Source organism: Salmo salar, chromosome ssa06 (genome assembly GCF_905237065.1).
Source record: "Salmo salar chromosome ssa06, Ssal_v3.1, whole genome shotgun sequence".
Taxonomy (NCBI): Eukaryota; Metazoa; Chordata; class Actinopteri; order Salmoniformes; family Salmonidae; genus Salmo; species Salmo salar.
In genome coordinates, this window is record NC_059447.1 from 25,653,830 (window position 1) to 25,667,500 (window position 13,671).

Genomic DNA, 13,671 nt, shown 5'->3' on the forward strand with positions numbered 1-13,671 from the left:
ATGGATCTGTCTTCTGACCAGCCTGGAAAAGAGAGAGTGAAAAGAGTGGGGGAAAAGAGAGAGTGAAAAGAGAGAGGGAAAAGAGAGAGTGAAAAGAGAGAGGGGAAAGAGAGAGGGAAAAGAGAGCGGGAAAAGAGAGAAAAGAGTGGGGGAAAAGAGATAGGGAAAAGAGAGAGTGAGAGACAGACAAACAGCATGAGATACAATGAACTACCCGTGAGTTAATGAGCTCATGTGGTAGCGACCCCTACTCCCATTTTCTCTCGTTCTCTTCTTCTCTCTCTCTCTCCTCTCTCTCTCTCTCTCTCTCTCTCTTTATTGCCCTCAGTCCTTCTGTATATAGAGCCAAACGTTGATGTCACACTGAATCATACTCACTGCTTAGCCATAACAATGACTTTGTGTGTGTGTGTGTGTGTGTGTGTGTGTGTGTGTGTGTGTGTGTGTGTGTGTGTGTGTGTGTGCCAGCAGCAGTTGTTCATCTGTTTAAATATACAACATGGTTAGTAATAAGCCCATGTGTCATCGCTCTGTGTGTGTGACATCATTTTGTGTCTGTGTGATTGTGTGTGCGCGTACATATGTTTCTGTGTATGTGCGCACGTTCACTTGTGTGTGTGTGTGTGTGTGTGTGTGTGTGTGTGTGTGTGTGTGTGTGTGTGTGTGTGTGTGTGTGTGTGTGTGTGTGTGTGTGTGTGTGTGTGTGTGTGTGTGTGTGTCTGTGTCTGTGTGTGTATGCGTCATCTGCGTGTGTTTGTCAGTGTGTATCAACATGCAGCGGGGCTGTGTGAGGGTAACTGTGTAATGACAGCCCATTACAACCATGCCTGGTGCATGTCTGACTGACTCACTCACACTGGGCCCTGCAGCACTGCATTACGTTACACTCACATCAACACACACACATCTCACCACAGGCCCCACCAGGCATCAGGGAACAGCTGTCTGACCCTGTGTGTGGATGTGTGTGTGTGTGTTCATACTATATATGCAGGGTGGTTGTACAGCTGGTTTTCTTCTGGCCTGATCCCCATATAGCAGGTGTCACCTACGTGTATTTGTGCACAGTGCACGTTAACACAGTTATTGCAATGCTATATGTTAATGTTTACAGTGCATGTGTTGGTCTCGACCTGCTGTAGGTCTCAGCCCATTCAGGAAACACCACACCGTGTGTAAGGAAGGTGGTAGCTATGTTTGTAGAATCATGGCATCATGTCCAATAATTCATCAAGAGCTTTTCTCAACTGTATGTATTCGATCATGTGGTTATGATGGGGCAATAGCTACTGTATATCATTGTTATTTTTGACTGGGAGTTTTAATTGTTGGCTCATTTTTATATTTTGGATTTTAAAATATGTTATTATGATATACACGTTTGTTATAAATGTTATAACATTCGGGAATCTGTCCTTTTCCTGTCCTCTCTGTCTGTCCTCTTCTCCTCTTCTCCCTGGTTTCTACCTGTCCTCTCTGTCTGTCCTCTTCTCCTCTTCTCCCTGGTTTCTACCTGTCCTCTCTGTCTGTCCTCTCCTCCCGGATCTCTTCCTGTCCTCTCTGTCTGTGCTCTCCTCTCCTCCCTGTTTACTTCCTTGACTGTGCTCTCTCACTCCGTTTGAGTGGTTGATCCTGGCCACCATCTGTGCCAACTGTATCGTCCTGGCTCTGGAGCAACATCTGCCTGATGGAGACAAGACTCCTCTGTCTGAACGCCTGGTACGTCACACACACACTGGACACACACATGTGCAGACACACACACAAACGTGAATTTCTCACACACCCCCCACGTACGAATGCATACACACACACACACACACACACACACACACACACACACACACACACACACACACACACACACACACACACACACACACACACACATACAAATTTGTGCACGCACACACATGCATGAATGCACACAAACACTCACACAGGCACACATATGAATGCACACAAACACCCACACAGACACACATTTGAATGTGTGCACACACACGTAGATATACCAATCTCACACACATACTATAAGCATACATGCTGTACTATACAGGTGAATATGCATGGGTCAATGAGGACATTTCTTTGTGTATACATTAATGTTACGTCGTATAATGCAGTGTGTGAACCTTCCCCCGTGGATGAATATTATACAATTCAGATCAGTTCCCTTCACCTATCCTGTCCCTTTCATCTATCTGTCCTCTTAGCACTATAGAGCCTTACTTCACACTGTCTAACATCTATCTGTCCTCTCAGCACCATAGAGCCTTACTTCACACTGTCTAACATCTATCTGTCCTCTCAGCACCATAGAGCCTTACTTCACACTGTCTAACATCTATCTGTCCTCTCAGCACCATAGAGCCTTACTTCATACTGTCTAACATCTATCTGTCCTCTCAGCACTATAGAGCCTTACTTCATACTGTCTAACATCTATCTGTCCTCTCAGCACCATAGAGCCTTACTTCACACTATCTAACATCTATCTGTCCTCTCAGCACCATAGAGCCTTACTTCACACTGTCTAACATCTATCTGTCCTCTCAGCACCATAGAGCCTTACTTCACACTATCTAACATCTATCTGTCCTCTCAGCACCATAGAGCCTTACTTCACACTATCTAACATCTATCTGTCCTCTCAGCACCATAGAGCCTTACTTCATACTGTCTAACATCTATCTGTCCTCTCAGCACTATAGAGCCTTACTTCATACTGTCTAACATCTATCTGTCCTCTCAGCACCATAGAGCCTTACTTCACACTATCTAACATCTATCTGTCCTCTCAGCACCATAGAGCCTTACTTCACACTGTCTAACATCTATCTGTCCTCTCAGCACCATAGAGCCTTACTTCACACTATCTAACATCTATCTGTCCTCTCAGCACCATAGAGCCTTACTTCACACTGTCTAACATCTATCTGTCCTCTCAGCACTATAGCGCCTTACTTCACACTGTCTAACATCTTGGATTATGTCATATATTGTGTTTTTAAAGGGGCTATCTGCGGTTGGTACATCCATGTTTTGACTTTATACCCATTGATTCTTGAAGAATATAACTTCTTTTCATACCCCATCGGAACCCAAAACAATAATATAAAAGTTTGTTTTACTCCTTTGTTTGTAAACAATGTACTTCTTAAAAAAAAGAACATGGTTTAAACTGCAGATTGTCCCTTTAAATTGAACTTGGTAAAATCTTCGCACTGAGCCCTCTTCTATTACCCCCCACCCCTCTCCCTCTCTCCTTTAGGATGACACTGAGCCCTACTTCATAGGGATCTTCTGTTTTGAGTCAGGCATTAAGATCCTGGCTCTAGGATTTGCCTTCCATAAGAACTCCTACATAAGGAACGGATGGAATGCCATGGACTTCGTAGTAGTATGCACAGGGTGAGTGTTGAGAAACACACACACACACGCCCACGCACACACACACACACACACACACACACACACACACACACACACACACACACACACACACACACACACACACACACACACACACACACACACACACACACACACACACACACACATATACACCCACACATATACAAAGACACACTCAAACATGAGTGCACACCAGTGTATATACAGTAGCCAGTAGACACAGTACGCCCGCACGCATGCACCCAAACACGCTACACACACATTCACTGAAACAAAAAGCTGCTGTGAACCAACATTCACACCGACAAACAGATCATGTGATCACATGCTAGAAAGAGAGAGAGGAGTCATATGTGTGATATGTGTCTGTATGTATGTATGTATGTATGTATGTATGTATGTATGTATGTATGTATGTATGTATGTATGTATGTATGTATGTATGTATGTATGTATGTATGTATGTATGTATGTATGTGTGCATGCTAGTGCTCGTGTGTGTGCATGTGTGCCTACGTGCCAATGTGTATGCGTGTGTACATGCAAATGTATTAAAAAGTATGAAAATGAATGCACTCACTACTGTAAGTTGCTCTGGATAAGAGCGTCTGATAAGTGACTAAAATGTCTTCCAAAAAAATTCAAATGTGTGTGTGTGTGTGTGTGTCTGAATGCGTACATGCATTCCTACATGCAAATACGTGTGTGTGTGTGTGTGTGCCGTGTGTGTGTTTAAGTGTGTGTGTGTGTCTCTGCTCTCCCACCTTAGCGAGTGTACTCAGACAGAGACAGGATCACAGCAGCACTGCAGGGAGAGGCAGCCAGGGGAGAGAACAAATGTCACATCAACACTGAGAGAGAGGGCAGGGAGGATGAGAGTGGGAGGAGGGATGAGAGGGGAGGGGAGAGAGAGAAAGAGAAATCAAGAGAGAGGGTAGGAGGGGGATTGGGAGAGAGAGAGGGGGAATTCATGAGGAAAAAGGAAATGGAGTAAACAATGCATGGAGAGAATGAAGAGAGGAGAGGACACAGGAGACATGCACACCTCTCTCCTCCCACCATCCCTATGACTTCCTCTCCTCTCTCTCTCTCTCTCTCTCTCTCTCTCTCTCTCTCTCTCTAGACTGACATGTCCTCCAGCTGTGGGCTGAGTGCTCTGTGTGCGTGACAGACTCTCTCATCCTCTTTTCCCCTGTTCCTCTCTCCCTCTTTCTTTTACTCCTCTTTACCTGTTTTGATATGCCTCTGTCATCCCCTCTTTTTACTCTCGCCCTTCTCTCCATCTCTCTATCCCTCTGCTCCTGTATCATTGTAGTTCTCTCTCTCTCTATTTTGTCTCTTTCTCTCCCTGTTCATCAGTTAATTTCTTTCCATCTCTCTCCCCTCTCTCCATCCATTATTGCATCCCTGTCATTCCCAATCTTTTTTCTAGCTTCCTTCCTCATTCCTTACTTTCCTGTGTACTCTTTCCTTACAGTAACAGACAGGCAGAGTTGTGTGTGTGTGTGAGAGAGAGATATCTAATTTGAATATAGTATCAATCCATAGGTCCAATAGGTTTTAGTGTGTAGGCATGTGTAGATGTTCTGTGTATAGGTGTGTTTGTGTGTGTATTTGTTTATACTAAAGGGTCAGTGGTTGGGTTTCTCTCTGTCTCTGTCTCTCTCTCTCAGTCTCTCTCTCTCTCTCTCTCTCTCTCTCTCTCTCTCTCTCTCTCAGTGTGTGTTACAGTACTGTATAGTTAGTCATTGAGGAGCTAGTGAGTTGTACTCAAACTGACAGTCTGTCTCTATGACTTAATAGGCCTGACTATGAAACCTGCTCTGTCCTAACATACTTAAGTCTGAGAGAGAGGGAGACAGAGAGAGAGAGAGAGAGAGAGAGAGAGGGGATAGTGGAAATGAGTTAGTCAGTAAGAGAAGAAGAGAGGGATAAGCTTAGCCAAGTGGTTAGAGGCAGGTAGCCTAGTGGTTAGAGGCAGGTAGCCTAGTGGTTAGAGGCAGGTAGCCTAGTGCTTAGAGGCAGGTAGCCTAGCGGTTAGAGGCAGGTAGCCTAGTGGTTAGAGTGTTGGGCCAATAACCAAAAGGTTGCTAGATCGAATCCCCGAGCTAACAAGGTACAAATCTGTCGCTCTGCCCATGAACAAGACACTTAAGCCACTGTTCCTAGGCCGTCATTGTAAATAAGAATTTGTTCTTAACTGACTTGCCTAGTTAAATAAAGGTTAAATAAAATAAAGAAAAAATACTGAGGGAAGGCAAAATGGGGGCAGGAAAATGGTTGCCTGTGTTATTACTGTATGCATGTATATTTGACTGTGTGTGTAGCAATATAAAGAGAGAGGTATTATAAGACCAGTTTTTGAAAAGAGGAGGTAAAAACCAGTTGGGATATGCAGGCTGGCTGGAGCAGAGAGATATTGAATAAAGAGGGAGTGAAATGTAGTGAGAGCAGGAAAGAGAGAGAAAGGGGAAAGATGGTGGCAATGGCTGACTGTGTGAAAGCCATGTGATCCTGTGTGCGTCTTTCAGATCCCTCAGGCCTCGCTGAGAGAGACATAGGAGAGAGAGCGACAGAGAGAGAGACACAGAGAGAGAGACACACACAGAGAAAGAGAGAGAGAAATGGGAGAGGAGGGGTAGATAGGTGTAACTGTAGAAGCAATATACTTATAAAGAGAGATGGAACTAGGTTTGTATAATAGTTGAGGGAGGAGAGAGAAGGGAATACCAAAAGGGGAAGGCAGATACATACACTACATTACCAAAAGTATGTGGACACTTGCTTGTTGAACGTCTCATTCCAAAATCATGGGCATTAATATGGAGTTGGTCCTCCCTTTGCTGCTACAACAGCCTCCACTCTTCTGGGAAGGCTTTCCACTAGAGCTACAAGAGCATTAGTGAGGTCAGCCACTGATGTTGGGTGATTAGGCCTGGTTCGCAGTCGGCGTTCCAATTCATCCCAAAGGTGTTTGATGGGGTTGAGGTCAGGGCTCTGTGCAGGCCAGTCAAGTTCTTCCACACCAATCTCGAAAAACAATTTATGTATGGACCTCGCTTTGTGCACGGGGACATTGTCATGCTGAAACAGGAAAGGGCCTTCCCCAAACTGTTGCCACAAAGTTGGAAGCACAACATTGTTTAGAATGTCATTGTGTGCTGTAGCGTTAACATTTCCCTTGACTGGAACTAAGGGGCCTAGCCAAACCATGAAAAACAGCCTCAGACCATTATTCGTCTTCCACCAAACGTTACAGTTGGCGCTATGCATTGGAGTAGGTAGCGTTCTCCTAGCATCCACCAAGCCCAGATTTGTCAATCGGACTGCCAGATGGTGAAGCGTGATTCATCACTCCAGAGAATGCGTTTTCACTGCTCCAGAGTCCAATGACGGCGAGCTTTACACCACTCCAGGCAACACAGCATTTCACTTGATGATCTTAGGCTTGTGTGTGGCTGCTCACCCATGGAAACCCATTTCATGAAGCTCCCAACTACAGTGCCTTGCAAAAGTATTCACCCCCTTTGCGTTTTTCCTATTTTGTTGCATTACAGCCTGTAATTTAAATTTATTTATATTTGGATTTCATGTAATGGACATACACAAAATAGTCCAAATTGGTGAAGTGATTTGAAAAAAAACCGTTTGGTGTTTGCCAAAAGGCATGTGGGAGACTCCCCAAACATATGGAAGAAGGTACTCTGGTCAGATGAGACTAAAATAGATTTTGTTTTGCCATCAAGGAAAACGATATGTCTGGCGCAAACCCAACACCTCTCATCACCCCGAGGATACCATCCGATGTTTTTCATCGGCAGGAACTGGGAAACTGGTCAGAATGGAAGGAATGATGGATGGCACTAAATTAAGGGAAATTCTTGAGGGAAACCTGCTCCAGTCTTCCAGAGATTTGAGACTGGGACGGAGGTTCACCTTCCAGCAGGACAATGAGCCTAAGCATACTGCTAAAGCAACACTTGAGTGGTTAAAGGAGAAACATTTAAATGTCTTGGAATGGCCTAGTCAAAACCCAGACCTCAATCCAATTGAGAATCTGTGGTATGACTTAAAGATTGCTGTATACCAGCGGAACCCATCCAACTTGAAGAATCTGGAGAAGTTTTGCCTTGATGAATGGGCAAAAATCCCAGTGGCTAGATGTGCCAAGCTTATAGAGACATACCCCAAGAGACTAGCAGCTGTAATTGCTGCAAAAGGTGGCTCAAGTTTAGAGTTTTTTTTTTGTTTCACAATAAAAAATATTTTGCTTCTTCAAAGTGGTAGGCATGTTGTGTAAATCAAATGATACAAACCCCCAAACAATCTATATTAATTCCAGGTTGTAAGGCAATAAAATAGGAAAAATGCCAAGGGCAGTGAATACTTTCGCAAGCCACTGTAACAGTTCTTGTGCTGACGTGGTTTCCAGAGGCAGTTTGAAACTCGGTAGTGAGTGTTTGCAACCAAGAAAATATGATTTTTATGCGCTACGCCTTTCAGCACTCGGCGGTCCCGTTCTGTGAGCTTGTGTGGCCTAACACTTCGCAGCTGAACCATTGTTGATCCTAGATGTTTCCACATCACAATAACAGCACTAACAGTTGACCGGGGCAGCTCTAGCAGGTCAGACATTTTATGAACTGACTTGTTCGAAAGGTGGCATCCTATGACGGTGCCACGTTGAAAGTCAATGAGTTCTTCAGCAAAGCCATTCTACTGCCAATGTTTGTCTTTGGAGATTGCATGGCTGTGTGCTCGATTTTATATACCTGTCAGCAACGGGTGGTGCTGAAATAAACAAATCCACTAATAGTAGTGTATTTCTATGTATATGTTGTAAAGGGAGTAGGATAGGAGAGTGCATGAAAGGAAGAGAAATCATGAAATAGAGGGAGAAGAGAAAATAGAGTGAAAAGAGAAAGGATAGAAAGAGAACAAGCGAAAGAAAGAGATGGAGCAAGTTACTGAGAGAAAATGAGTGAGAGAGAGAGAGAGAGAGAGAGAGAGAGAGAGAGAGAGAAGAGCGGAGCAAGCGAATGAGAGAGAGAGAGTGTGTCCTGCTGCAGTAACCTGTTTTTAGCTGCTGCAGATGATCAATCACCCAGTACAGCCTTGAGACACAGGAACTCTCCCCCTCTCTCTCTGTCTGTCACTCTCTGTCCCTCTCGTTCGCTCTCTCACTCTCTCTTCCTCTTGCTCTCTCTCTCCCTCTCTTATCTCTCTCTATCTTTCTCTCCCTCTCTCTCTCTCTCTCTCTCTCTCTCTCTCTCTCTCTCTCTGTCTCTTTCTCTCTATCTCAACCTTTTTCTCTGTCTCTCTGTCTCTATAACTCTTTCTATCTCATTCTCTCTGTCTCTCTTTTTGTCTCTCTCTCTTTCATTCATTTTTCTCACACGCATACACACACGCTTCGCACTCATACACAGATGGCACACACACATACACTGCTCCCAGCTGTGGTCTCTATGGTTAGCTCCTTTTGAATGGCGATTTTTCTTTTAGAAATGTGGCTCTTTGAAGATGAAAAGCAACTGCCCTTTCTACCCACCTCTGCCCTGACACTTTGATACTACAATGACCAGGGGATGCATACATGCACACACAATAAACATTTACACTTCAAACACATGCTCACTTTTCCTTCACACACCTATAAACCGTCTTCTTCTCAGCATATATACTGAGACACATTGCCAAACAACACACTTAATACACATGCAGTATATGACTGTACAGGAAGGAAGGAAGGAAGGAAGGAAGGAAGGAAGGAAGGAAGGAAGGAAGGAAGGAAGGAAGGAAGGAAGGAAGGAAGGAAGGAAGGAAGGAAGGAAGGAAAGAAGGAAGGAAGGAAGGAAGGAAGGAAGGAATGAAGGAAGGAAGGAAGGAAGGAAGGAAAGAAGGAAGGAATGAAGGAAGGAAGGAAGGAAGGAAGGAAGGAAGGAAGGAAAGAAAGAAAGAAAGAAAGAAAGAAAGAAAGAAAGAAAGAAAGAAAGAAAGAAAGAAAGAAAGAAAGAAAGAAAGAAAGAAAGAAAGAAAGAAAGAAGGAGGGAGGGATAGGCTCATATATTTTCTCATCCCCATAATGGCCAAGGTAAGAATTGTGAGGGTAGCTGGTCCTAGATCTGTGGATAAGGCCATGTAATCGTGGTCTATGGCAGTGGCCGTGTCTGAATACTTGTACTTGCTTAGAATAGAACGTTTTATATGTGACATTTCTGAACTGTAGTATGCTTTAAATGCCAGGATGTAATACTGATTTAGGCTTTTCATCTAGTAGAATTGGATGCACACTACTGAGGAAGAGACTGGTCTTTCCAGACCCAGTGTGATTGAGAACAGCTGATAATCACGTAAGATGCCTTGCTGTACCAAACTGAACGAATCAACGTAATTGAGCATTAGATGACACATTCTAAGGATGGATGACCTAGTACGTTGATATTTGTTGCTGACTGCATTTGATTTTACTAAATAGTATGTAGCATGATATGTACACAAAATGTAGGTTTTGTATGCAAGTTAGATTTTGGACATGGCCATTGAGTTCTATCCGTAGTAGAACAGTGAGGAGCTGTCCACGGTAGGACAGTGTGGAGAACTGTGAGGAGCTGTCCACGGTAGAACAGTGTGGAGAACTGTGAGGAGCTGTCCATTGTAGAACAGTGTGGAGAACTGTGAGGAGCTGTCCACGGTAGAACAGTGTGGAGAACTGTGAGGAGCTGTCCACGGTAGGACAGTGTGGAGAACTGTGAGGAGCTGTCCATTGTAGAACAGTGTGGAGAACTGTGACGAGCTGTCCATTGTAGAACAGTGTGGAGAATTGTGAGGAGCTGTCCACGGTAGGACAGTGTGGAGAACTGTGAGGAGCTGTCCATTGTAGAACAGTGTGGAGAATTGTGAGGAGCTGTCCATTGTCGAACAGTGTGGAGAACTGTGAGGAGCTGTCCATTGTAGAACAGTGTGGAGAACTGTGAGGAGCTGTCCATTGTAGAACAGTGTGGAGAACTGTGAGGAGCTGTCCACGGTGGGACAGTGTGGAGAACTGTGAGGAGCTGTCCACGGTGGGACAGTGTGGAGAACTGTGAGGAGCTGTCCATTGTAGAACAGTGTGGAGAACTGTGAGGCGCTGTCCATTGTAGAACAGTGTGGAGAACTGTGAGGAGCTGTCCATTGTAGAACAGTGTGGAGAACTGTGAGGAGCTGTCCACGGTGGGACAGTGTGGAGAACTGTGAGGAGCTGTCCATTGTAGAACAGTGTGGAGAACTGTGAGGAGCTGTCCATTGTAGAACAGTGTGGAGAACTGTGAGGAGCTGTCCATTGTAGAACAGTGTGGAGAACTGTGAGGAGCTGTCCATTGTAGAACAGTGTGGAGAACTGTGAGGAGCTGTCCATTGTAGAACAGTGTGGAGAACTGTGAGGAGCTGTCCATTGTAGAACAGTGTGGAGAACTGTGAGGAGCTGTCCATTGTAGAACAGTGTGGAGAACTGTGAGGAGCTTCCCACGGTAGAACAGTGTGGAGAACATTGAAGAGCTCTTTTGGGTAAAAAAGGGTCATTGTCTCAGGTAAAGTCTTGCCTGGGTTGAACCTCTCTCTAAATTATATTTTAACGGCTCAAGCCTTGGTTCCAGACTGTCAAACTCAAGATTAGCTGGCCACTCTTTCCTCATGCTGTGTGTGCGAAATTGTGCCTCCACAAGCCAGATTCTTACGACGTTTACTTCTCAGACAGACTTGCTTAAATTATGCTAACCTCTGACTTGGTGCGTGTATCTGTCAGATGATGTGACATACAGTATAAGAAAGATCAGGAAACTATTTTTATTTGAGCCTATCATATTCCCTGGAGTGGTTGAAAAATGAGTTTTAATGACACCAACCTAAGTGTATGTAAACTTCCGACTTCAACTGTATGTGTGTGTGTGTGTGTGTGTGTGTGTGTGTGTGTGTGTGTGTGTGTGTGTGTGTGTGTGTGTGTGTGTGTGTGTGTGTGTATATGGGAGGGAGTGTGTGTGTGTGTGTGTTTTCATGCGTGTGTGTTTATCAGGGTAGAAACTGAGGTATTTCATAGGTAGCTAGTTCGTATGACCTAAATACTAGTGTGCATTCGTGCATATAAATGTATGTGCACTCAAATGGTTCCAAGCTGAAACTGTATGTATGTTCAGCTTATAAATGTGTGCGTGTGTGTGTGTGTGTGTGTATGCTTGTGTGTGTGTGTGTGTGTGTGTGTGCATGCTTGTGTGAGTGTGTGTGCATGCTTGTGTGGGTGTGTGTGCATGCTTGTGTGGGTGTGTGTGCTTTGGGTGTATGTGCTAGCTTGTGTGTGTATTATTTACATGTATGTGTATGTTTCACTATACAACTGAGGATATTAGAAGAAAAAAAACATATCAATCAAGTTCCCCTTGGCCCGGTTACCACGGTGATGCAAAGATTCTAGCAAGGAGCCAAGGTCCCTGTTGCCATGGAAACAGTTATGAATGAGAAGGGCCCCAGTAACCGTGGAAACGGTGTGAATGAGCCTTGTTGCTTTGATGATAAATTCTGTAAAGGTGGACAGACCTGGTGGGGTTGAGGAGCTGTTGGTGCAAGACTGCCATCTTCATCTTCTTCTTCATCATCATCATTGTCTTCTTCTTGCACACAAATGTACACACACACATATACACTCTTGACAGTTTCCTGTGAGGCAGATTGGCAAGTAACTCCCAGTAGATTTCTCTCCTGTCGGCACTGTTAACACTATCCCCTACATACACACGCGCAGACACACGCGGAGACACACACACACGCACACTTTTTCTCCCTCCACACACACACCTGCGTTGTCAGTGTGAATCCCTCACTTTAACCCCAATATCCCACCTTGTCTTCAGAGCAGGACCTTCCAGGCTGACAAACCAGCACCTCGTGCTTCCTTCCCTATCTCCCTCCCTCATTCTCACTTCCCTTTACCTCCTCTTCTGATAGGACAGTCTCTGTATAGCCGGCTGTCATCAGGGCTGGCGACTTCTAACTCCCATAGCATCCCTCTACGTATCTAGCACAGGAAGATAGCTTAATTGCCCCTGAGGGGATAAATATAGTTATATAGAATTGAAATCCCATAGCAAGTACTTGCCTTGTAGCACAGATAGTAACTCCCATAGTATTTACCTGTGTTCCTAGCACAGATAGCTAACTCCCATAGTATTTACCTGTGTTCCTAGCACAGATAGCTAACTCCCATAGTATTTACCTGTGTTCCTAGCACAGATAGTAACTCCCAAAGTATTTACCTGTGTTCCTAGCACAGATAGCTAACTCCCATAGTATTTACCTGTGTTCCTAGCACAGATAGCTAACTCCCATAGTATTTACCTGTGTTCCTAGCACAGATAGTAACTCCCATAGTATTTACCCGTGTTCCTAGCACAGATAGCTAACTCCCATAGTATTTACCTGTGTTCCTAGCACAGATAGCTAACTCCCATAGTATTTACCTGTGTTCCTAGCACAGATAGCTAACTCCCATAGTATTTACCTGTGTTCCTAGCACAGATAGCTAACTCCCATAGTATTTACCTGTGTTCCTAGCACAGATAGTAACTCCCATAGGATTTACCTGCGTTCCTAGCGCAGACAGCTAACTCCAGAACATAGTCAGTCACACCAGCCTCTCTGGTGAAGCTATTAAGCTAAAAGTGTGTGTTAGTCGTTAAGCACAGAGCTTCCTAAACTGGGCTCTGTGGACTCACTGTTGTTCCTCAACCAGACACCCCACCAGGCCTCGGTGGGAAGGCTTTCAACGATGTGTCATTCAGATTATATTACACTGACACATCATCATTCCCTAGTGTTTAGGTGTGCTGTCAGACTAACGGTGGGCCCCTGAGACTCTCCTGTGTTGTAGTGGTCCATGTGGAGGGGAGAGACACCTATTGAGTAGTGATGTGCAGTTTGCGAATTATTCATTATTTTTGAATGACGCTTTTTAATGCCTCTAGAATCATGATTCATTTTTCTGAGTGACTTGTTTGTTTTAGTTGTTTGTTTGACCTGTTGGCTCCAATGCAATGAGTCCTACAGCAGGATTGATGCTGATCATGATGCAGGCATTGTTTCAAACTGATAATATATCACATGGTGCAAGAATGAATGCAATTAATTGATTATTGAATGTTATGATGGACACAGCTTCATAGAACCAAAACTACAAAGCTGCTCAAAGCAAACTCGAACTCGAGGAGAATGAATCATTTGGGGACC

General features: G+C 44.4%; 1 protein-coding gene across 1 annotated transcript in view; it reads left to right on the top strand.

Moving 5' to 3' along the window:
• Positions 1–13,671, top strand: part of LOC106606804 (voltage-dependent P/Q-type calcium channel subunit alpha-1A) — a 131,242-nt gene that overhangs the window by 21,555 nt on the left and 96,016 nt on the right. The window contains 2 exon segments of the mRNA XM_045721286.1: positions 1,614–1,719; positions 3,275–3,414. Of these exon segments, the coding sequence (XP_045577242.1) occupies positions 1,614–1,719; positions 3,275–3,414 (246 nt within the window).